At 43.3% G+C, this 26562-nt stretch overlaps 1 protein-coding gene across 1 annotated transcript in view; it reads left to right on the plus strand.

Annotated features, from left to right (window-relative positions):
- Positions 1-8665: 8665 nt before the first annotated feature.
- znrf3 (zinc and ring finger 3) overlaps positions 8666-26562 on the plus strand; it is a 123662-nt gene continuing 105765 nt past the window's right edge. The window contains exon 1 of the mRNA XM_080433879.1: positions 8666-9324. Coding sequence (XP_080290005.1) covers positions 9055-9324 — 270 coding nt within the window. The 5' untranslated portion in view covers positions 8666-9054. The remainder of the gene's footprint in view (positions 9325-26562) is intronic.

Below are 26562 nucleotides of genomic sequence, written 5' to 3' on the forward strand. Positions count from 1 at the left end.
CTTGTAGATCAAGTAGGGCATTCATTTACAAAAAAAACTGATAAAAAAAATATGGATATAAGAGCAGCAACTAAAAGCTGAGTGAAAGTCATGAGCTTGCAAAAAAGAGTAAAAATTTGTACTTTTAAATGCACTATCACAGGCCAAAAAACACAATAACCACAGTATCCCATCAGCTCTCATCAGGAGGGCAGTAACAAAGCACATTTACATTTACTGAAGATAAGCTGATGAAGGTCTCCAGCACCGAAACGTTGTGTTTCTCCCATTAAAACGTTATCTTATTTTTTTTGCATTTGAATGCAGTGTTTAATTTTGCGTTGATCTGCCCTTCTTTGGCCTTCTCTGACCCACTTGTCCTTTGGTAAGTCTGCAGAAGTCTGCTTGTTTGCAGTGGTGATCAGCAACAAACTGGTGGACTGATCAGTACTGTACTACTTACTTATACTTTTCACTTCACTACATTTCAAAAACAAATATTTTTTGACTGCGCTATATTTCTAGGAAGGGAGAAAAAATACAGGAATTATGTATTTTGTGTTATTAACCAGAAATAGGCCCGTCCCACTATGTAACTTTATTTCTATTTTATTTTGTCCAATCTGTATGGTAGAGTATGTTAATACAATATAACTTATACAATTGGGATGGTTGTATTTTGTCTCCCTGCTCTTATATTGAGCATTTAGATCGTGTCAAAGGTCATGTCTCACCTAGAGACATTATCTGACATGAATTTAGACCTGATAGTCAATAATCTGTTTATCCCCTGAGCAAGCAGGCCAGGGGCCTGTTCCTCGAAAGGTGAATTAAATAAGCCTGGATTTAAGTCAAATCCAGGCTTGACAAAGTCGGGTCCGTATAGCCTGGTTTATTCGGTTCCTGGAACGCCAAGCCAGGCTGAAAAGGAGCGACTTTGTCGAGCTAGGCCTTGTCAAGCCAGGCTGTGTCGAGCCAGGATAATGAAGCCAGGCTTCACTTATTTCTATAAAAGACCATGAAAGTCGATAGCAGAATCCTTGAACTTGACCAATCATGGAGCCCAAAACCAGAGCGGCGTTCTTCTCTGTGGCTGAACAGCAGCACTGCAGCAGCTCATGGAATCTTACAAGGAAGTAAAATTTATAATAAGCAAGAAAGGAAACACGGCCGCAATAAATATAGATCCAGGGAGAAAGCGTGGCAAAGTATTGCCGACAAATTAAATGCACAAGTTGTCCAAAAATATGCAATTAATTTATATACAAATCCATAAATATATAATTCAGTTAGGTTTAAACATAAGGAGTTTAAGTGAATGTTGGAATTATAATTATAAACACTTAGAATAATTTTCTAATTTCAAATTTCTAAAATCGAAGATCTACAAGGGAAAAGCTTGCCTTTTGGCGGCCGGGTGTCCACGGTCCACGGGGGTCAACGGGGGTCCGGGAGTACTCCCGGACCCCCGTTGACCCCCAACAGAGGTCTGGGGTATACGGGGGTCCACGGGGGCGGGGGTCCACGGGGGTCCGGAGGTACACAGGGGGCCGGGGGTACACGGGGGTCCACGGGGGCGGGGGTCCATGGGGGGCCGGGGACCCCCGGCCGCCATAAGACAAAAACATTTCGGGCTTGTAGATCTTTGATTTTCGCATAAGAATTGAATAAGTGTAGAAAAACTCATTGGTTTATGATTGGAGTCATTGGACTAACAGCTATTTCACAAAACTTGAAGAACAAGGCACTGGATTAATAAAGCTTGGCTGTTAGCCTGCTCCTGACCAGGCTAACTTCACAGCTAAATTGCCATGGTAACTAAGCTAGGCTTGCTTCAATTCTCTTTTGAGGAATCGGATAAGGCTAAACTTAGCCAGGGTGAACTGGCTAAACTAATCTTCAAGATAATTCACCTTTTGAGGAACCGACTCAGCTCTAATCCTGGCTAAATTAAGCCAGGATAGGTGGTAAAGCCAGGCTTTAGCTCTAATTCACCTTTTGAGGAACAGGCCCCAGCTCTATTAGCTCAATAGTAAACATTTCAGCACTTGCGCAGGAAACCGGGTTCAAATCCACGGTAGAAGAGGAAAGTTACATGGTGCAGCTTTGAGCCCTGTTTCAAATATTGTGAAAATAGCAGATCTAGAAGCTCACATTGTATCGCAATGTGACGAGTTGTGAACTTGTGGCTCTTTTATTTTCACCACTATTGATATTTTCCCCCAGCAATGCATTGATATTAAAAAGAAAATGTCCCATGTATTTTTGTACTCCAGTACTTTAATTCAAGTAAACCTTTGACAGAGCAACTTTCACCTGCAGATGAATAATATTTGACCAGAGTATCTATACTTTGACTGAGGGTCAAACTGCCTCTCACACCCTTGTTTGACACACACAGTATGCCATTCATTCATATGGACATTTGTGAATGTTTTGTATGTCTATTTTGTACACATTATTGTATTTCCTGCACTGTATTTCCTATTTGTATGAAATGTGTGTGTTATACAAATATTCAAACTCTGACGTGATGTGACATCTGCAGACTTATTTCTTTTTTCAGCAAGAGAGGAAAGAATGAGTGTTCTCTGTGTGCGTGTTTTGTGTTCATTGTGTTTAAATGATACAAGATGGTTTTAAGGACATATAAGAGGCATCAACATAAGCAGTGGTGTAAAGTTACTAAGTACATGTACTTTGAGGTATTTTTACTTTACTGTAGCAAAGTAAAAGGCAAATATTGTACTTTTACTCCACTACAATAATTTGAATACTTTAGTTGCTTGTTACTTTGTACATTTGGATTATTATTACAAACCACTTCAGCCCTATATAAATTTCGGCCATTTGAAAAAAATTGTTCATTGTGAGTTTTACTCAAGTCAATTTTGAATTCCGGACTTTTACTTGTAACAGAGTATTTCTACATTGCAGTATTGATACTTTTACTTGAGTAAAACATTTGAGTACTTTTTCCACCACTGAACATAAGTGATAAATAATTCACATACAAATTCATTCAAATTCTTGTTTTCTTTTTAATTACAGTTACATTTTCCAAAATGACAGAAAGGGGATACAGAGGATTTTCTCTGTGGGCATGTGCAACGTTTGTTAACCAGCAGAGGGCAGGCTTGCTACAGAAACAGAACATTGGTTTCAAGTTTTCCCCTGGGAAATTTGACCACATTTGACTTGTTGACAAAATCAGTATCCTTCTCCATCAGTCAAATGATGATGTGCATTGCATTTAATGTCACTTAGGGCATCGGTTATCAAAGTGGGGACCCCAGGGGTCATGGGGGGGGGGGGGTCCAGGGGGTCCAGGGGGTCCCCAGCAAAGGTAGTTATACTGTAGCATCACAATCATTTTGAAATTTTATCTTTTACGTAAATCTTCTCTTCTGGGGGTCCCTGGCAAAACCTTTTCAGGTGGGGGTCCGCGGCCAAATAGGCCTACGTATCATTTTGAGGGTCCTTTAAAAGGACTGACTTAGGGGTTATGTTTCAGTGTAGCTGAGGGACAGTCGTTTCAGTTAATCAAACAAATCAATTTAATCTTTAATAAAAAATAATAATTGATATGGGTAATTTGATAAAATAATCAATTTAGTCATTATGGGTGAAAAGTTTCCAAATATTTTCAAAAATAGTGAAAATAGCCAATCTGTAGATTGAAGCAAGCATAAAATAATGCTTAAGTGGTTAATTGGTTTCTTCATATAGACATTTTTTAAATATATATATAACAAATTTGACTTCTCAATTATTATTATTTGGTAGTTGCAGCCCTACAGTGGTTACTTATCTATCATAATATTATGGCATGTGCCAAAAGTGTCCATTTGTCAGTAGCTGATTCCTGTCTGTCACCAAGTTCAGGATTACGCTTAGATCTATTGTAGGCCAAACAAAATGAGCAGATCTACAAGTTCACAACGTGTGTGGAGATTGTAGATGTTCACCATCATTATGTTGATAAATCAGGCATTATAGACTCTATGTTGTCTCTGTAAAACTGTGTGTGTGTGTGTGTGTGTGTGTGTGTGTGTGCGTGCGTGCGTGCGTGCGTGCGTGCGTGCGTGCGTGCGTGCGTGCGTGCGTGCGTGCGTGCGTGCGTGCGCGCGTGCGTGCGTGCGTGCGTGCGCGCGTGCGTGGGTGTATGCGGCATGGGCACGTGCGTGGGTGTGCGTGCGTGCTTGCTTGTCTGCATGCACAAGTGAGTGAAGAAGAGAGAAGAAGAGTGTAATAAGACGGACAGCACATGTGGTGTAGATCAGGATTCATAAAACACAATGACATCATCCGGTACAATGTGATCTGTAAATTATTGTCATGCTCAAGGCGCTGAAAAAAAAAGAAGAAGAAAAAAGAAACTTTGTTTCTGCTAAACTCCTTTGAATTGTTTTTGTTTTTTTTTCTCCTCACTTTTTGAGTCCGAACACATGTTGACCATCATGCTCTCTGCTCGGCTGCTGCTGCATTCTTGACCTAAGAAGGCCTCACAGTTGGTTTTCATAATCACACTGCCACACAGCTGACAGCAAGATGAGACCTTGTTTTCTCCTCCGTGGACATCTATCAATGCATGTGGAGGAGAGCTCACCCCTTCCCTTCTCTTCTCAACTTAAAGCAGTAGTTCTCAAGCAGCTTGACGTTGAAGGGGCCTTCAACGTTTTTCAGGCCAAGGACCCCCTAGCTGAGAGAGAGATGAAGCAGGGACCCTCTCTATATTGTATATAATTGCGTTTCAGATTCAACTTTTTTTGTTTACTTGGTCTGCTCTTTTTTCCCTCTACACCTACACCTCTTTGCCAAAAGCCGATCTACAAGCTCACAACGCCTCGCAGCGCGAGGTGTTGTGTGCTATTTTTGGCTCAAGTTCTCCTCAGAAAAGGGATGTTAGGGTTCAAGTGGTTAAGGTAACAAAAAAAATTATATCACACAAAGATTTGGCAGACCCCCTGTAGTAACTCTGAGGACCCCCTAGGGGTCCCGGACCCCCTGTTGAAGACCCCTGACTAGTAGTTCTCAAGCTTTTAGTGGTTAATCCTTATAATAATTTTATACATATTAAAGTTGCACTATGTAACTTTCCTCTTCTACCCCGGATTTGAACCCGGTTTCCTGCGCAAGCGCTGACATTTTTTACCATTGAGCTAATAAGAGCCTGCCCGCTCGCTCAGGGGATAAATTCAATCTTGACCATCAGGTCAACATTTGTGTCAGATCCTGTGTCTAGGTGAGACATGACCTTTGACCCGATCAAAATGTCTCAATAGAAGAGCAGGGAAACAAAACACAACCACCCCAATTGTATAAATTATTGAATTAACATGCTCTACCATACATATTGGACAAAATTACATTTTATTCATTTTAAAGTAGGTACATAGTGCCGCTTTCAAACATATACTTTTGTATAATGGGGAGACGGTGGCCATACATAAGCATCACACTGCTACATTGTTACAAAGCATGGTATGGTCGACTCCAGTACAAGCACAATGCCCTCATTTGCTTGGTACCATGGGTGTTGTTTGTGAAATGTGGATTACACAAAAGTCCACACACACACTCCGATCCATTCTCCACTGCAGGAATGACAGAATATGTTGTGTCTATTTGTCTATTCTTTCCAGCGCTGTCTGAAGAAAAGCCATTGTGCTCAGCTGTGGTGTGAAGTAACCGAGTATATGTACTCTCAAGTAATGTACTTAAAGGGGAAATCCACCCATTTTCAATATTTAACTATGTCATTAATATAGCATAAAGGAGTTGTGTGGAAATAAGAAAAAATTAAAAAAAAAAATTAACATTGCAAAAAAATTTAACATTGCAAAAAAATTAACATTGCAAATTACACTGTGATGACTCATCATGGTGTAATTTGCAATGTTATTTTTTTTGCAATGTTAAATTTTCTGCATGAACAATCACCTCTAAATGCATATAGGCTATCTGTTAAAGGCACTAGGTTTCACCATTGAGATAGTCCATAATATACAGTATGAATAAACAAAGAAACAAACATTTTTATCATTACATTTCAGAGTAAATATTCAAAATGTGTCTCGCTTCGAGAAAGTTCCACGCTGGTGATGCATGTAAAGCATTAAATATAAACATCATAGGATTTGTAGTGAAATTGCCTTCTGCGGATGTGAACCAGAAAGTGGTGCTCTGTGGAGCGCATATCTCCGCCAGGCTAGCCAGGGCTGTGTAATGCCTGATGTATACACAGTTGCTCGTCGTGTCGTTAACATGGCAGATCTACAAGATCACAACACGTCACTGCACGAAGCGTTGTGAGCTTGAAGATCCGCAGCGGAGCTTATAACAAAGTGTAACTCAGGCTTGAGTCGTGGGTTGCAGCCATCTGGACCCAAGGAAGCTGCAGGGGTATAGCATTCATGACAACTGCGCCCCTATGGACAGAAGTGAAAATGCTTTTCGAGGTGTGCTCTATAGAGCATCGCAGTTCCCGCCCACTTCCTGGTTTTTCGTGGTGCCGGAAGGAACAACTCAATGCATTTTTCCCATTGACATTTCCAAAAATATTTATATCTATTAATTTAAGCCTCGAATCAAGCCATCATGACATGACATGAATCATGACCATAAAACGTTTGATTCTGTGATTTTTTTTGCTTGAAAACGGCAAAACAAAGGTATTTATTAAATATAGTATATCATATAATTAAATATAAAAAAAAAAAAACGTTTTATGGTCATGATTCATGTCATGTCATGATGGCTTGATTCGAGGCTTAAATTAATAGATATAAATATTTTTGGAAATGTCAATGGGAAAAATGCATTGAGTCGTTCCTTCCGGCACCACGAAAAACCAGGAAGTGGGCGGGAACTGCGATGCTCTATAGAGGGCCCTCAACATGCGATTCCAATTAGGTGTTGATTCATTGGATGTTGCATTCATGATATATGGTGTTTTTTGTGAGAAATAGGCCCCTCCCACAAATTTTGGCTGCCAAAATGATACATGATACATGATGTAGTGACACACACACACACACACACACACACACACACACACACACAGAGTGCTTTTTTTTTGCACTGGCAGATTCGTCTGGTCCCAGGCTAACACACACACACAAACGGGCAAAAACATAATCTCCGCCTCCTGGCCTGGTGGAGATAGGCTATTTACTTTAACATTACTTTTTTTTAAATAACTTTTTAACATTAAGCAGGTTTTAAATGTATAATCAGCTTACAATCCCATCTCAGCTAGGATAACTACTTTAAAGAACAAAGACAAATGTTCATCATTGGAGATTAGCAGTGTAATCTGACAACTGGCAAGTAATTATTCAGGAGTGGATTAATTGTCTTTAATTAGTGGTGAACTGCTGAGAAATATTCCCCTTCCCCACAAAATAGGCTATGTCGTAAACTCTTGCAAAGCGTTTATAATGTTATTATAAGTAACCCAGAGATACATAACAATATCTGAAACAGACCAAAAATTAGCCTGGCTAAATGATGAAATGTTCTGAAGAGGGCTATGTTTATTTTAAGGTGGTATAGTGTGTTAAAACTATGTCATAAACTGTACAAAATTAGCCTAGACTTTACGGATCCACACTTAATGGTAACAATAGCTCCAAAAAAATACGTGACTGCAACCCTATCAAATTAAACTAACCCGAATCAAAACATCAGGGAGGGAATAATTAAGAGTAATTTTCGCACATTATATTAGTATCCTGTTAAGGTTTGAGTATATACAGTAGGCTTTAAGTCCTCAGTGTCTTTAAAAAGTGTCAAAAATGTCATTTTGTACACTCTCCGAGTCAAATGAACACGTACTTTAACACAGTGTATGGTTTGGTTTGGTTTTACAGTGTTAAGTCAGTGAGAACGCTGTTCATGGTTGCCATGTCCGCTTATTATAAGCGACTTTGGGCTTGTTTTTCCTGTAAAGTCGCTTGTTTTTAAAGTGTTGTTGCTTATTTTGGGCTTGTTGTGTAATGCTGTTTAAATATTTTGTGCCAGGGACCCCCATACGAGATTTGTGTTGTTTAAATGACGCATACGCATAATAGGTTTAAAAGTGCTCAGTGGCCCTAAGCTGCTTCTTCATTTCAAAGTAGCTTGTAAAATGTCAATGTTTACATTGCTAAAGCAAGTGTCAAAATATAATAAAAACAGTTTAAGAAACTGGGGAAAGTAGGAGGGGTACAGCATTGTATTAAACAGAGCTAATATGTCACATTGCGTTGTTATAAACATGTTATACAGGGTATGAAGCAATCTTTTGCAGTCACTTTGGGACAATTTACAGCATTTTTTCGGTAGGTCTAGGGGTCCACTCGGACGGTACAGATAGACACTCAATGGTTAGTCCTTAGGGGTTTCATTGACCTGGTTGCTGGTTTCTCTCGCACATTCTGGCAACACTGAACGGCCGTGCCTCCTTAACTGAGTGCTGGCACTTGAGAGAGTGGGGAGTGCAAAGGAGAGAGAGGGTCACAAAGATTGGTGGGTGGGGATAACCCTTTTGGGAGAGAGAGAGAGAGAGAGAGAGAGAGAGACAGAGACAGAGAGAGAGAGAGAGAGAGAGAGAGAGAGAGAGAGAGAGAGAGAGAGAGAGAGAGAGAGAAAAAATCTCCAAAAAAAAAAAATCACGTGTTTGGAGATCAAAGGAGATCCGCTTTGTAGCGGGGGGGGAGTGAGAAAGAAAGAGAGAGAGAGAGCGAGAGAGAGGAGAGCGTTAGCAAAGCAATGTAATAGACGCGGCTGCGGTGGTGAAATAAACACGCTTCAACCCAACAAGGCAGCGCTGCTTTTTTTTTTTATTGCACAATATTCCCGACTTCCACGGCTCTGCTACTTCCACGGAGCTGCTCCTTTTGACGCAGCAGCTTGATCGCTCACCATCGGCAACATTTTTCAACATTTCGTGTGTTTTTTTCTTCTTCTCCTCCTCCTCCTTTCCTTTTCTTTGCCATAAAAAAAAACAAACGACACCCCAAACCAAACCCCACCACCACCTTTTGGAATAATTATGTTCCGATCGGCGCAGGAGATCCAACCGGCAAGAAGATGATGATTCCACGGAGAAGAGGCGCCTCGGATCGCGGCGGTGTCGGCGGCGGCGGCGGCGCGCTGCTGCCCGACTCGTCCTCCGTGGTCCTGGTGATCTTCGTGGTCACCACGTCCCTGGGGACCGTCTTCGCCAAGGATACGGCGTTCGTGGAGGTGGTGCTGTTCGAGTCCAGTCCCAATGGAGATTATACCACGTACACGACCGGCTTGCAGGGGCGCTTCTCCAAGGCTGGAGCCACTATCAGCGCGGAGGGGGAGATCGTTCAAGTATGTAACACAACTCTGCTTTTTTTTTAGTTTCCCTCTGCTTTGGCTGTTGTGGAATACTAACTGTCAAAGAGGGGGCTGTTGTTGTGTGTTTCATCCCCGCCGTGGGACACTTCAGAACGGGGGGGGGCATCGCGCCTTTAACGGAACCAGGCTGGATCAACCCTGGATCCAAACTTTTCTTTTCCCCCAATGGGGTGGTGGGTGGTGTGGGTGGTGGTGGGGGTGACCGGAGTTGTAGTGGGTGTATGTTAGGCTGTGTGTGTGTGAGGATGGTACTGCGGTCACAAGATGGCTTCTATCTTGTGGAATTCATTCAGCAGGAGAAACATGCTCTTGCAGGTTGTTTTGTTGATGTCTGGGGGGGCTTCAGATCAGAACGCTTCACAACAACACCGTTTTTCAGACCTGGCAACCGCGATGCGATAGGAAACTTCTGTTTCTCCTTTTAAAACTTCCAAGTGCACTTCATCTGAAAAAGTTGGTCAACTTTTTTTTTTTTGCATAATAATGTGCGCGTTTCACAAGATCCCAGCAGGCGACCAACCAGTCTCTTTGCAAGCCTATATGATTTTGTTAAAACATATATACTTTTTTTTGTTGGAATAGTTCGCCTACTGTCTGCATCATGTGACCTGGCTCTGTAGAAAACATCTCCCCATTATTCGCCTCGGATGCATTTATAAAATGTTGTAAATATGTGCTGGTTCTCTCTGCCTGTGTACCAGCGTGCACACCGCACATGTCCCGCCGACATGCACCGCGTTGTGGCCCGGTTACTGTGCATATAGCCTTCATCAGCTACACACTGGCTCATTTTCAAGTTGGATCATTCACACCAGTGATTATCAACCTTTTTCATTTATAGGACTTCAGTTTGATGCATTTTAGACCCCCCCCCCCCATTTGATTTGTTTTGTATTTAGTCTCTGGGAGTCTGCACTGTACTCTGGGTGTACACATGGATCCATAAGGGTGCACTTGGTTCCATTTGTACACTCAAAGTCACACATCCATAAAGGTCCATTTGGTTCCTAACTAGCAATAATTTAGCTGGGGACCACCTGGAAGCCCCCTCAGGGATCCCTGGGGGTCTCCGAACCCCACATTGAGAACCAGTGATTTTTAGACTACCTTCAGTTGTAACAATCTAACAAATTCCATCTATTCACACAAGAGACCTGTGCATAGCAGGACCTACACAGTGCTTGTTTGAGATAGAGTGGGGACTGTGTTGCATTCTATTTCAGTGGTTCTCAAAGTGGGGTCCAGGGACCCTCAGGGTTCTAAACGGATCCTTTACAGGTCTGTAACTCTCAGAGTTATGGGTGTCCTTGAAATCAAAAGAGTTTGAGAGCCACTGCTCTATTTCACGTGTCCCCCAGCTTATGGAGTGGATGCCTAATAGGGGCCAACAAATCCTTCCTTTTGTGATGGATTGGATGCAAACTCTGTGTAAAGTACATCTGAAGCGGTCTTTCCGAGTCACTGTTTGTCGGCGGAGATGGTAGGATTGGACCTTGCTAACCCCCTCAAAGCTGTGTTGTCATCATGGCATGCATGGGGACTGTGCGGGGGAGCGCCTTAAAATAGAGAAGTTCTTTGAAGGACGAGATCTGTATTATCCAACGAGCGTTTCGAGTGTCCAGCCCCATCGGCCGTTTGAAGTGTGTGTTTATCCAGGCTGTGACGGTCACTGGAGGGACGACTGGCCTGGAGGGGGTTCAAATATTGTGGATACACAAAGTGGAATCCAAGATAGCTCCTCACATCAGCCGTGGTGGATGCATGTAGCTTGCATACCGGCACACATGACCAAAAATGTCAAGTGCATAATAGCATAGTCATAAACCTCCCATGTTCAATGGTGTCAACAACACCCCAGCCATGCATTTGTATTCCTGTCCTCGCACGCTAGCATCCAATCTAGTTCAGCTCTGAAAGATTGAATGCCTGAAAGATAATAGCCACACATGACATCAAAATTAACTATACATTCCAGGAGTCTCTGTACGTCGGCGTCTGCCTGTGCTTCTGACATCCTCGGAACCGTTCATCCGATCAACTTCACACTCGACGGGTGTATTGCTGAGGACCCAAACGAGGGCAGTGTCGAGTGTGAAGTTGGTCGGACGAGCAGTTCTCCGGCACCGGCCCGCTCCGGACGCTGGCCATGACCTGAGCAGACATTGCACTACAATGATACCTGCTACGATGGATATATGCACGTTTTGTTTCCCTTATATGCAGGCAATTATTATTTTGAAAGGAGGAAGATTGTGGGGATCAAAGATGGGGATATTCTGTACCTAAATTGCCCCTGTTTATACATAGCAATGGCCATTTGGCGCCACACGCTAACCACAAAGAAATGTCAGACCTCGGCTTTACATTGAAAACCACATCTATTTAGGTTTGCTTTCTTTGCTAACATAGCTTCAGACCACTCAGAGGCAGCTTATATTTTGTCGAGCTATAATGAGGGGACAGTTTGACCAGCACGGCACACTGTCTGGAGTTTCCTGTGTGTTTACGGAAGATTTATGAAAGCTGAAATGGAGGAAGGATGATAAGGCGGCTGGCCCTATAGCTTGCCTAACGTTGAACAAATCCCCCATTAGCAAAGCCACGTTTGTGAAATATCATTGCGTTAGTTCATCGGGGGGGGGGAGTTATCGTGGTGTTTGTGTCAGTTGAGCCATATTATCACTTCCTTCACAGGTGTTACCAATGATACTAATGAAGGCTCTGTTCCATTTAGTGTAGCACAGTAGTTCTCAGACTTTTTAATTTCCACGACCCCCATAACTCTTGAGAGTGTACAAATGGAACCAAATGGACCCGTAATGGGTCCATTTGGTTCCATTTGTACACTCTCAGAGTTACACATCCGTAAGGGGCCATTTGGACCCCAATTTTAGACCCACTGGTGTTGTGAGCCAATATGCACGATATCATCACCCTGACTCTGTTTGACCCGAATGGAACAGAGCCTTCATTAGTATCATTGGCAACACCTGTGAATTTCTTCACAATATGTCTGCTGTGCATAGAGCCTATTGCACTGTATATATGTGAACTCGCACCTTGGTCCCCGCGGGTTCCGTCTCCCAACAGCACCCTGTGTAACAACTCCACTTCTTTCTTTTGAGGTTTGCAGCCTCCGTTCACCGACCTCAACGAACAATTCTATCATTCACTGAACGGAGACCTTGATTTGGCCTGGCTGAGGTTTACGAGGGCTTGTAGACCTCTTCCTGCTGTTTGAACAAGGACCCCAAGGGGGTTGCCTTTTACCTCGTATGTACAGTAGTAGCCAGACCTCAGCAGGTAGGGGTTGAAATATTGAGAGAGGGAAGGGGGGGCTTGGCTTATTAGGGGGGGGATTGGCAGGGCTCCTGAGCAAAGAGGTAACCACCGTCACCACTCGCGCACTCCCACACCCCTGACTTAATTCCCTGAAGCGAGCGCTCATTCAGCCCTGCCCGAGGAGGAGTGCGAAAAAATGGCACACACACACGGTCAGGGCCAAAAATAATAAATTAAGTCAATTTGCTACTTGCTCTGCGCAAAGGGGAGAAGCGCGATGACTAGGATCTGCCCACGTTGCCAAACCCGAGGCTTCTCAAGCCAGGCCCTGATTGTTCCAATTTAACTACATAATGGCAAAGTAATCAATGTCTCCTTAAATCATCCTGTCACACTGCGAAACTATGTGGAGTTGAGCTGGCAGTCCCTAAGACATCTTTAAGAGTGTATTTAGAGCACTCCACCCGCGTTGCCTAGTACACAGTAAAACCCATGGTGTTAATTTCAATCTGAGTAGTGTACAAATGGAACCGAGTGGACCCCGTAACCGTGTAGGCTTGCTAGCATGGGAAGGCTAGTCCTGATAGTCCCGCCATGCTTATTCCATCAGTACATCTTCCTGGTGTGGTGGTGAGGCCCCCGCCTGGATGATGCCATTTATACTGGTGTGTGTGTAGCTCGGAGACGATTTTTTTATAAACGGCGGCAACATGCAAGTCCCTGTGGTGGTGTTGTTGACGTAAGTAGAGAGTGACACACAGCGCCGTAATGGTATGACCGCACCGTCCCCGATGTGTGTCAGGTGTAAATGATGATTTCTCTTCTGTTCACAACATAAGGAGCCACTGTTTCTTCTATGTTGTTTCTGGGATGGCTATGTGGGATGCAGTATTAACCTTTTAGTCTAAAGGCCAGTGGTGGAAAAAGTACTCAAATTCTTTACTTAAGTAAAAGTACCAATACTGCAATATAGAAATACTCTGTTACAAGTAAAAGTCCAGAATAAAAAATGTACTCGAGTAAAAGTACAAAAGTATTGGCATCAAAATGTACTTCAAGTACCAAAAGTAAAAGTACTAAATATTTGAAAATAGACGATCTACAAGCTCACAACGCGTCGCGGTGCGACGCGTTGTGAGCTTGTAGATCTGCTATTTTCAAATAGCCTAGGTATAAAACAGGGCTAAAGTGGTTAATGTATGTTTTATAATATCATAATTTATATCTGCAAAGTAACTAGTAACTAATGTTTTCAAATAATTGTAGTGGAGTAAAAGTACAATATTTGCCTCTGAGATGTAGTGGAGTAGAAGTAAAAAATATTGGAAATTGGAAATACTCAAGTAAAGTACAAATACCTCAAAATTGTACTTAAGTACAGTACTTAAGTAAATGTACTTAGTTACTTTCCACCACTGCTAAAGGCTAATCATGAAACATCTCTCACACACACACACACTCACACACACACTGACACTGTTGTCGCTGATGTGTGCAGGTTATTGTTATTGACATCGCACGCACCTCCCCCTGATTGCGGACAGCCGTGACGAGGAGGCGAACGCATCTGCTCATCATCATTCCCCCCCCTTTGTCTCTCTCGACGCCAAATTGTCTTTTCCCGTAGCGAGGATGAGCAGCAGCAGCAGTCGCGATCGCGTTGCAACGGGCGGGCGCACATCTGCCTCTGATTTCCAGCGGTGCCGTGGCTGTCAGCGCGCGCTGAGCAGAGCGGAGCCAAGGCGGGGACGTGGCAGAGAGGGCACCGAGGGGACCAGATGGAACTCCAAGAGCACCGTCAGGGCCAGAACCCCAGAGAGTAGTAGAGCTAGTGTGGCTTTTTAGCCTACTTCCTCCGGAGGGACCCCGGAGCATCCTCTGAGTCAGTTGGTTCTCTCAAACGGTTTTCGTGTCGAGGACCCTCACAGTGATGTCATCTCAAAAATACTTTTGTGCCAGGCACCTCCAGAAGCAAAGATTCAAATTAAAAATGTTCGCTTTGAAAAAAATATAATCACAGATTTGCAAAGATGTTCACGATTGTTTAAAAAAAATAGCAGATCCTCAGGCTCATAGCGAGCTTGTATATCTGCTGTTTTTTAACCCATTGAGACCTGAAGCCGATTCTACATGTCTCCTAAATCTCAACAGTTTTCTGAAAAACGTATGTTTCTATATCAGTGGTGCTCAATCTTTTTCATGTCAAGGACCCCCAAAATGATATGAATTTGGCCACGGACCCCGATCAAAATATTTTGTTCCAGGGACCCCCCAGAAGCAAAGATTTGAGTTAAAACGGTTCGCTTTAAAAATATATTTACTCAAAGATTTGCACACATTTTCACGATTTTTCAAAAATAGCAGATCTACAAGCTCATAGCGCGGCACTCGGTGCCGCGCTATGAGCTTGTATATCTGCTATTTTTGAATAGCCAAAGTGTAAAATAATGCTTTTTAGCTCAAATCAAAAAATGACACAGTTCCAGGTCTTAATGGGTTAAAAGCCAACGTATACATATTGCTGGGGGGGAGTCCCCGGACCCCACTTTGAGAACCAATGCTCTGAATGATAAAACAAAAACAAAAGAGGCCATAGTCTGCCAAGCCCTTTTCCCAACACCAGCCTGCTCCTCCACCCTCTGACACATACACCTACACACACATGCACCAAATACCCCATACTGTGTTGCTGTGATGACCTGCTTGAAAATCTATCCTTTTTTTTTTGCCACAAGTGACATCTACTCTAGCCGTCCCTATTCTTGGCACCATGTCATCATAGGTGAAAATATCCTATCGTAGGTGAAAAATATTTTTGGGGCGAAGCGATTCGGTGGAGATAGAAAAAAGTAGGGGACCAAGTACAGACCCCTGGGGGACCCCAGTCAAGGAAGTGTATATAGTGTTTTAACTTTTAAGTGGTAAACACAAGTTTTGTTTCTGGAATTTTAGAATGGAGAGAGAGAGAGAGGAGACAACGATGAGACTCATTGCTGGAGCTCCTACCTTGGAGCTTGGCAGAGGTTGTGTCGGGCTGGATTTAGACTATAATGAGAGCTTTAGTGGTTGAAGGGATCCAGCGCGCTTTCTCACCACAGGCTGGAAACCCCGAGAGGCCATAATGGTGCCGGTCCCAGACGGGAGGTACCAGGGACCCGGGCCACTCCCAGCACCAAAGCAACAGTAGCAGTACACAAAAACGCTGGTTTAAAAGGTTAAAAGTACTGCTCGCCTACTTTTTTTTCCCATTTATTGGCTTCGCGGTCGCAGCTGTATTTTAAGTGCTATCGTCTCTTTAACCGCCACCCCGCTAGACTTTCATGTCCCAGCCAAAGTAATTTGAGGCTGCGTTTCTCCCCTTTTCGGAATAGAACAGACTAAACTGTTTTTCTCTCTCTCTTTCTCTATCCCCCCCCCCCCCCCCCCCTCCCCCCTTTCTGTCTGGTCCTTTGATGCGAAAATTGTCACGCGTCCTACAGTGCAATGTGAATGACTTCAAGGATTCCTTTTTTTTCCTAACAAGCTACGCAGTACTAATGCATTAGGGCCAAATCGCTAATTGTGTTTAAATGTTTGGCATGTGCACAGTTTAGGTGTAATGATTGCCCCATGCTCTCTGAACGTGTAAAAACGTTGAACAACCAAACACAACATTTCCTGTTGGACTTCCTTTGCACCTGTCCTAACTTCCTTTTAATGTGCCGACGCTTTTTCTCACAAACCAGTCCGGTCCCTTGTTTTATTTTCCTGCCCATATGGCTCTCTCTGCTAGGCCTGTCACGATCACCAAATTTTACATGACGATTAATCGTTATGTTTTTGGCATTGAACTTTGAACATAAACAAGGGCAGATATGACAAATAACTTGAATATATATAAGGAAATGACATGATAATGATACCAGTACCAATAATCAAAATAAGTGATGTACTATGGCCCAAATAAACCATATTTAAAATGATACTTTCAGAACCTTTATAGAAGTGTGTAGATCCACAAACTCATTCAAAGATTTGAAAACATTTTCACGTACAAATAAATAAATAGCAGATCTACAAGCTCATAGCGCGGCGAGCTTGTATATCTGCTATTTTTGAATAGCCCAAAAAAAAAAATTTGAACATGTATGACATTTTAACAGATGAATTTATAGAGATGATCAGATGAATGGAATTCGTCTCTGTCGGGTGGAAACCTCATATGTCCAAAAAACTGTTACTTTTCAGGATTCAAATTCAAAAAGTAGCAGATCCACAAACTCAAAAAGCTACAAGCTTGTGGATTTGCTACTTTTTGCTACTTTTTTTGTGTGATGCTGTAGTATGATCAAGTAGAGCATTAATTTGCAATAAAAAACCACAAAGTTCAAATATGGAGATAAGAGGTTTTTCTGCCCCGACAGCAACGAAATGATTATGCAAAATAATTGCGATTATCTCAAATAATTGCGATCGAGGCGATGATGTAATAATTGTGACAGGCTGCTTTGTGGGTTTCTCTGTGTTTCTCTGTGTCACGTTTTGATTTGAGCTAAAAAAGCATTATTTTCAAGTTTTTTCCAAAAGATTCATAGCTCAAGTTCATAGCGCGGCACCGAGTGCCGCGCTATGAACTTGTAGATCTGCAATCTTTTTGAAAAATCGTGAAAATGTGTGCAAATCTTTTTGAATATGTATTTTGTTTTCAAGCAAACATTTTTAACTCTTTGCTTCTGGGGGGTCCCTGGAACAAAATATCTTAGACGGGGGGGGGGGGTCCGCGGCCAAATACATATAAATTTGTCCTTGACATGAAAAAGTTTAAGCACCACTGATATAGAAAAATACTTTTTTTTTTTTCAGAATACTGTTGGGATTTAGAAGACATTTTGTAGAATCGGCTTCAGGTCTTAATGGGTTAAAGTCGCTGTTGATATATTGATACCATAAATCAATCAGGCATCAGGTCCAGTACAGTAGCTATGTTACTTTACAGTGGGATGAGTGGGGTCGAGACAGACAATCCCTCTGAGAGAGATTAGGGGGGGCAGTCGTCCTTGGCACTGCCACCGGGGGTCTCTCTCCGGGGGGGGGGGGGGGTCCCTGGTCTATCCCAGGGGAGCCAGCCATCTCCCCCTGGCGTTGCTCTCTTGCTTGAACCGCTATCGATTAGTTTGTCCGGAGCTCATTTTGTATGAAGGTCTCATTCACCCATTAAGACCTGGGAACGCATCTGTGTCACTTTTAGATTTCTTTGGCTATTCAAAAATAGCAGATATACAAGCTCATAGCGCGGCACCGAGTGTCGCGCTATGAGCTTGTAGATCTGCTATTTTTGAAAAATCTTGAAAAATCTTTTTTTTATATTTTTTTCAAAAAAAACTGTTACGAGTTAGAAAACTTTTTTTAAGAATTGCCTCAGTGTAAATGTTTATGCGTCCTTTTGGCCTGAGGCTGTGCTTAGTGCTTACCTACTGTATGTGCTGCTGAGCCACGTGTGGATGACGTTCTGTGTGATGCGTTGGTGTGACAGTAGCAAACACAACGCTTCTTTGACACGGAGTGTGTGTGTGTGTGTGTGTGTTTGTTTTTCTGAAACATGTTGTTTTTCAAAAGGAGTCAGATGATATATCGGCCCGGGGCGTTTTTAGTTTTTTTTTCTCTCCTTTTCTTCTTCTTCACATTCAGGGGGGGAAAAAAGCCCATCTATATTTGATGAAGAAGTGATGAAAGGTTCCAGTCCATCCTCCTCAACCCACAGTTCTATCCACGGACACAGAAGGTCGGGAAAAACAAAGCCCCAAGGGGGCGAGAGGGTTATGACATGACAATGCTCACATTGGCTCATCCAGGCAGAGGCATGCTTTGTTGTCAGTCAGGAATGTGCTGACTAACTGTGGAAGGCCACACAACGCCAGCCCCCTTTTGTTACCTATTCTTTAGGCCAATAGACAGACTAGAGTAGGTAGCAGTGTGCTAGTCCAGTTCCCCCCCTTTTCCTGTGCACTGACTGTCTGCCACTTCCTGGCTTTTCCTTGTTTCTGCCAGAGATATATAGGCCTATATATGCATTCCAGTATACTTTTTCCTGCTTGCCCCCTTTGTATCTTGCACATGCATATAACGCACGCATGCGCGCACACACACACGCACACGGCACACGCACACACACACAAACCTACAGATAGTAGATCGGCTAAAATTCAAAATGACTTCTTTTAGTTTTTTGAAAAAATACATTCAAAGATTTGAAAACGTTTTCACTTACAAATAAATAAATAGCAGATCTACAAGCTCATAGCGCGGCACTCGGTGCCGCGCTATGAGCTTGTATATCTGCTATTTTTGAATAGCCCAAAGAAATCTTAAAATGACACACAGATGCGTTTCCGGTCTTAAAGAGTTAAAAAAAATCGGAAATGTTCAAAAATAGCAGATGTACAAGCTCGCAGTGCGTCACTTCGTGCCGCGCTGCTATTTTTTGAATAGCCACGCTAACACATTTTGCCGGGGACCCCACGTGGAACGCTTCCAAGGACCCCTGGGGGTACCCGGCACCCTATTTTGAGAACCAATGCTCTACATGGCTCTAATCGTAATCCGAACTCCATTCTGAATCTTTTCCTAATTTGTAAGCCTATATATTTCTGTAAAATCTTACTTTTAACCATAAAAACAACCGTTTCTCTCGCGAGGACCAAGAAAATTGTCCTCACAAACAATGTCTGTTTCTCAAATTCTACTATTCTACTACGACATAAAGGCCGTCACAAGTATAACACACACACATACGCACACGCACGCACGCACACACACACACACTCTGGTTTACTCATGCTTTCATCAAAGGAGAGGTCTTATCAGAGATCTGTCCCACTCACCAAGTTCAAGAACACAGGGCTCAAAGTCCCCTCTTTTGTGTACATCATTACATAATTATCAACCCTCATATGTGTCTGAAAAAAACCTTTATCATCGCCTTAACAATGTATCTAAACGTGCACCGCTAACGTGCACCGCGAATGTAACCAGAGCAGTGCTTCTCAAACGTCTTCCATGTCAAGATCTGATATTTCTGAATAGCCAACATAGAAGTGGATAAAGTGATAAATCACTGTAATTCTGTATTAACTGCTTTTGCCAGGGACCCCCCCCTCCCCCCCAAGGACCCCTGGGAGACCCCACACTGAGAACCTCTGACAGAATCAGAGCACTTGTCCCACCTGTCCAATGATTTATGCTCATTTGCTCCCTCGCAGCCATTCGTAAGCCGTTTGTATCGGGTCATTGTTATTCAGGTTCCCGTTATTGTGATTTTTTTTTTCATGACGTTCCTCGACCCAACACAACCACGTAACACTTTGAAAACGACAACCTCTAGATCTACAAGCTCTGTCGGGGTGAAAACCCTCACATGACCAAAAAAAAATTACTTTTCAGGATTCAAATTCAAAAGCAGCAGATTTTGAATTTGATTCAAAATCTGCTGCATCAAAAGCAGCAGATCTACAAGCTCGAAACGCGTCGCTTCGCGCCGCGTTTCGAGCTTGTAGATCTGCTGCTTTTGATGCTTTTGAGTGACGCAGTAGCTGCGTAGCATGATCAAGTAGGCTAACACAAAAAGTTGTAATATGGAGAATGGAGGTTTCTTCCCGACAGCAACGATAGTTAATGTTACTCTGAACCTGCTACAGAACCTGACAGACCCTCTGTCAAAATCCCTTCCACCCCCCCCCCCCCCTATTGTTTCCTCTAATGGATTCCCACGCAACCGTGGCAAAGGGTCATTTACAGGGGTGCCAGATGGGGACAACTCAGATCGGGGTGGAGGAAACCCCCCCCCCCCCTGCACCCCCACGTTCACATGCACCTCCTCCCATGGACCTAACAGAAGCAAAGATTTGAGTAAAAAAAAAAAATGAATCCAGGACTTTTATGAGTATTTCTACATTGGTATATTGATACTTTTACTTAAGTAGAAACTATCTGAGGACTTCTTGGTGGGTAGTGGTTCCAGTAGTGAGCCAGATATATCAAGCTCTTAACACAGTTGGTTCCCAAACCTTTTATAGCTCAAGACCCAAATTACTTCTTAAACTTAAAAAAAAGAAAAGAAAATGAAATTAGATTAGATTTTTCCCCCCCATTTTATTTATGAAATGAATCTGAAAAATGTTGGAATTGTTTTTAATTGATGAAAAGTAGCAATTTAGTTTGTTTTAACTTTCTTAAATCTTTGGAAATAATATATATATATATTTATATTTGCTTAAATGTAGGAAACGTAAAAAACCCAAGGATGGGTCCCACACTCCCTGACCCACTGATTGGGAAACCATGCTCAAAGTCAGTGGTCAAGACCCAAAAGAGACATTAGATGTTTTTGCCCAGTTGCGAGATTGTGGATCGGCTATTTCTTTATGTTAATGATTGGATTTTTACATTTTTATTCATGATATACTTTTGAATTGTTTTTGAAAAAAGTCGTTTTTTTTTTGTTTAAACATTTTCAAATCTTTTGAAATATTGTATTTGATATTTTTTACGTATAGGAAAGGGATATATCCCCCCCGCCCCACCGCTAGGTGAAACGGCGCTCGCTCTGACTATAACACAATGGGGCCAGAGGTAAATGATGGATTGGGCTCGGTCGGTCAGAAGACAACAGACTAGGTTATCTCTCTAGCTGCTTGCGCTTCATGTTTTCTAGTCCCCTCCTCCTCTGGCACGGTGCCACATAGTTCCCCTGGGTACACACTGAGGATAAATCACCTACGCCTCTACTCTACTCTATACGCTCCTTCCAAGGGAATGGAGGATGTGTCCTAGTTTTAGAAAAGGAAAGGAAGACAAAAAAAGAATAATAATCGTCTTTCCTCTTGTCGTGTTGTTGTTGTTGTGCTCCTGCATCGTGGATATTAGCGCCATCGGGGACAAATCATGTTTATTTAAGGAATACAGTGTCACTGTTGGACTTGAAAATATCCAATCTCTATAGTCTTAAGTTTTGTGTTTTTATATTTTTATTTTCCCTAAATGAATACCCCATCGTAACATCGTAAATGTTTGTACTCGATCGTACTAACGGCGTCACTCAAAAACACAAACTTGGTGATCTGCTACTTAAGGTCATTACACACCGGCGATTATGCGAATATACGCAAAATTCGGACTCCGAATAAATGAAAGACGCTTTTCGCTCCGAAACTGACGTGGAAGCTTGCATTGACTTTATACGTGAAAAAAAAAAAGTACTATTCGCATGAAAAAATCGCCCCCGGTGTGTAAGGACCTTTATGCTGTTTTTTTTAAATACTTCAATCCTGCAAAGTCACAGTTTTTTGGACATGATACGAGGTTTCCACCCGACAGAGACCAGATATCCCGTCAAGAGTTTGTAAAAAACTGTATTTATTATTTGGCAGGATGGCACGTTTTCATGTAGGATGAGTTGCAGTGAGAGACGAGTTCAATCCTCCTTTTGTATAGGTCTAATAAGAGCAGCTAGCTGTGTGAACCCACACACACACATGTATAGATCTAATAAGAGCAGCTAGCTGTGTGAACCCACACACACACACACACATGTATAGATCTAATAAGAGCAGCTAGCTGTGTGAACCCACACACAAGCACATGTTTAGACTCGACTTTTTGACGCGACTCTTACACAGTCCCAGCGGCTCTACCATGTGGCCCCGGCCTTTTCCTCTCTCAAGGTTCCACCGCGTGCCACGCCGCCGCCGTGTTTGTTAGCACAGTGGTTCTCCAACTTTTTCATGTCAAGGACCCCCCCATGTATTTTGGCCGCGGACCCCCCTCTGAAAAACATTTTTGTTCCAGGGACCCCCAGAAGCAAAGATTTGAGTCACAAATGTTGGCTTTAAAAAAAAATACATATATATATGTATTCAAAGATGTGCGCAAATTTTCATGATGAAAAGAAAAATAGCAGATCTACAAGCTCATAGCGTGGCGCTCGGTGCTGCGCTATGAACTTGTATATCTGCTATTTTTGAATAGCCAATGTATACACTAATGGTTAAAGTGGTTAAAATGATTGTGAATGACGCTGTATTAACTTATTTAGCTTGGGACCCCCTTGTACCCCGCCAAGGACCCCTGGGAACCCCCACTTTGAGAACCAATGTGTTAGCATACCCGCGCCGTGGCGCTAGAACAGTCAAAGTCAAGGTCCCTGTTTGAAATATCTTCTCAAACAGGGGGGTCCGCGGCCAAATACGGCATAATCAATTTCGGGGGTCCTTGACATGAAGAACGTTTTGAGAACCACTTCATAGAAGCTTGCTTTGATATCGTTATCTGTTACTTTTCAGGATTCAAATTAGCAAAAGTAGCAGATCTACAAGCTTAAAACGCGTCGCTTCGCGCCGCGTTTTAAGCTTGTAGATCTGCTACTTTTGATGCTTTTTTTTGGGAAGACACTGTAGTATGATAAAGTAGAGCGTTAATTTACAAAAAGTTTAAATATGGAGATAAGAGGTTTCTGTCTGACAGCGACGATACACCCTCTTGTATTCCTGCTGCCTTTAACCCCCCCAGACCCTGGCAGGCAAACCAAGCCAAGCCAAGCCAAGCCAGGCCAGGCCAGGCCAGGCCAGGCCAGGCAGCCCCCCGGGGCCATGCTGCCGCCGCCGCCCCCCCCTCCCCCTCTCATGCAGCCCCTGGACCCTGAACAGGGAGGGGCCTGTGTGTGCTTGTGTGTGTGTGTGTGTGTGTGTGTGTGTGTGTGTGTGTGTTGGCCGGGCTAGTGAAGTGAATAGCTGCCGGAGTCTCTGGCTGCGGGTGTGTAAACCACATGAATGTGTGTGTACCGCTCTCTCTCTCTCTCTCTCTCTCTCTCTCTCTCTCTCTCTCTCTCTCTCTCTCTCTCTCTCTCTCTCAACAGATAGGATCAGGCAAGGCAAGGCAAGGCCTGGAGAGGCCGCGGCGCTCTAGCGCTGCAACATAGCGCTGAACATCAAAGGCTTTCGCCGAAGCTGGAGGGTGGGAGGGGAGGGAGGGAGGGGGGTGGAGAGGTGAAGGGAGGGAGGGAGGGAGGGAGGGAGGGAGAGAGGGCCGGGCCAAACTCTTCAAAGGGTTCCTCTGAGTAATGCCGGCCCCTGATATGCGCGGCAGCCAGAGCACTGCTGCAACACTGACTGTGAACGATGATGTAATTGCGAGGCCCTCCGGGGCTAAATCCGCTCCAGCGTACAAATAAAGGTGGAGGTGTTCCCTGTGTGTGTGTGTGTGTGTGTGTGTGTGTGTGTGTGTGTGTGTGTGTGTGTGTGTGTGTGTGTGTGTGTGTGTGTGTGTGTGTGTGTGTGCGTGTGCGTGCTGCCTCCAGCTTCAAGGAGGGTGAGAAAATAAAAACACTTTGGGTTTGAAGGTTTGTTTCCACCCCGGCGAGCTTGGAAGCCGCGTTGCCGGATTATTTTTTTTGCGAGAGAAATAAGCAAACCGGGCCTATGAATTGAAAACACCAGCCCAAAAGAAGCGACTATTAGGCCCACGTGAGCACTTTAAACCCAGACACATCGGCTATTTTCAAATAGTTGATCTACAAGCCCTTTGCTTGTAGATCTACTATTTTCAAAAACATCTTGCGGGAAAAAAAGTGACATTTGAGATGTTTTTGAAACATCTTAACGGCACAAATGTGGTACGGGTGTCCCATGGGCACAACATGTTTTCAGATGGGGATACGCAGACAAATACATATCAATTTGGGGGGTCCTTCACATGTTGGGAGAACCACTGGTTTAAACAAGCCCAGATAAGCAACTACACTTTAGAAATGAGCCCCAAAAAAAACAAGCAGCTTTACAGAAAAACAAGCCCAAAGTCGCTTATAATAAGCGGACATGGCAACACTGGCTGGAAGCAAAGCTCTCACTTCTAGCTACCAGGCTGTGATTAAGGTCACGTCCTGTTTGCTCTGTTGTTCTCCATAATGTTATTATTTATTTATTCATAGGTTTTTGATTGAGAATCGGGGGGGGGGGGGGGGGGTCTTTTCTCTTTTTTTCCTCTTTTTTTTCTCTTATCTGATAGATAGGTTAATCCACTGCTGGGCGTTTTCTAAAGTACACAACAGGTGGAACAGAGTCGACTCTGTTCTTTGTAAAGTTTATACAGTGTGTGTGTGTGTGTGTGTGTGTGTGTGTGTGGTTTTGTTTGCGTGCATGTTCTAATGTGTGTGTGTGTGTGAGTGAGGGGGGGGGGGGGGGGTTGCATGCATGTTCAAATGTAGGCTATGTGTGGGTTTGATGGTGTGCATGTTCTTGTGTGTGTGTGGGTTTGTTTGCGCGCATGTTCTAGTGTGTGTGTGTGTGGGTTTGTTTGCGCGCATGTTCTAATGTGTGTGTGTGTGTGTGTGTGTGTGTGGGTTTAACTTTTTGTGCATGTTCTTGTGTACGTGGGTTTGAGGGTGTGCTTGTTCTTGTGTGTGTTGGTTTGTACATGTTCTAATGTGTGTGTGTGTGTGTATATGTTTGTTTGTTTGCATGCATGTTCTAATGAGTGTGTGTGTGTTTGCATGCATGTTCTAATGAGTGTGTGTGGCCACTGGGTGGGTTTGCGTGCATGTTCTAAATCGAATGTGTGTGTGTGTGTGGGTTTGTTTGCGTGCATTGAGAACATTGAGAATGATTCTGTTCTAATGTATGTGTATTTTTGTTTTGCGTGCATGTTCTAATGTGTGTGTGTGTGGGCTAGTTTGCGTGCATTGAGAACGTTTGAGAATAGTTTTGTTCTAATGTGTGTTTTTGTGTGTTTTTGTTTGCGTGCATGTTCTAATATATGTGTGTGTGTGTGACGTGTGGGCTAGTTTGCGTGCATTGAGAACATTTGAGAATAGTTTTGTTCTAAATGTGTGTTTTTGTTTGCGTGCATGTTCTTAATGTGTGTTGGGCCAAGCATGACTCTGAAGCCTTTCAAAAGGCCGCTAAGATCATCAGACTGATAATTCATTGACAGCTCCCATGACAGTTTGGAGACACACACACACACACACACACACACACACACACACACACACACACACACACACACACACACACACACACACACACACACACACACACACACACACACACACACACACACACACACACACACACACTGTAAGGAAAGTATCTCTCTTGTTTAGATTGCACTGCAACACAGAACACGGTTGTTGATGCAGCTCTCCAAAGGTTATTTGCATGCCTGTGACTGCTGTGTGTTCTCCTCTCTCTCTCTCTCTCTCTTCCTCATGGTATGGTATGTGTCCCTTTGATGTTAAATGAGCAGTAAACATGCCTGCCGCTTTTATTTATTTGGGAGTTCACGCAGAGGTCGGCCTTTTTAACTTGGGCATCCTGGGCTGGAGTTGAAGTCGGGGCAATAATGGCGCACGGCACGGTCTTTGTTGTCTGGTTGTAAAAAGAAGAACTTCCTTGGCTCTGGTGTAAAACGGTCATGTGGGCTCATAGAACCTAGTTCAATGGTTCTCAAAGCTGGGTAAGGGGACCCCCCCCCCCCTCCCTTCCGGGGGGTCCTTGGGTGAGGTTGCAGGGGGTCCCCAGCTAAATTAGTTAATTATAGTATCAAAATCAGTTTAGGCACTTCAAACCTGTATACGTTGGATATTTGAAAATAGCAGCTCTACAAACCCTTAACAGTCATTTTACAGTTGCAGTGTGACGTGTTTCGTGAGCTTGTAGATCGGCTATTTTCATGCAGCTAAAGAATATCGAGCTCTAAAGAGTCATTATTTAATAGAAACCGTGATCTAGTGAATTACGATACTGTGAGAGAAGTGTGATTTGAATGAAGACGCTCTTAACCCATTAAGACCGGGGAGCTTTTTTGTCATTTTAAGATTTCTTTGGCTATTCAAAAATAGCAGATATACAGTGCCGCGCTACGAGCTTGTAGATCTGCTATTTTTGTAAAATCGTGAAA

Source organism: Gymnoscopelus braueri (assembly GCF_963280865.1).
Source record: "Gymnoscopelus braueri genome assembly, chromosome: 7".
Classification (NCBI taxonomy): domain Eukaryota; kingdom Metazoa; phylum Chordata; class Actinopteri; order Myctophiformes; family Myctophidae; genus Gymnoscopelus; species Gymnoscopelus braueri.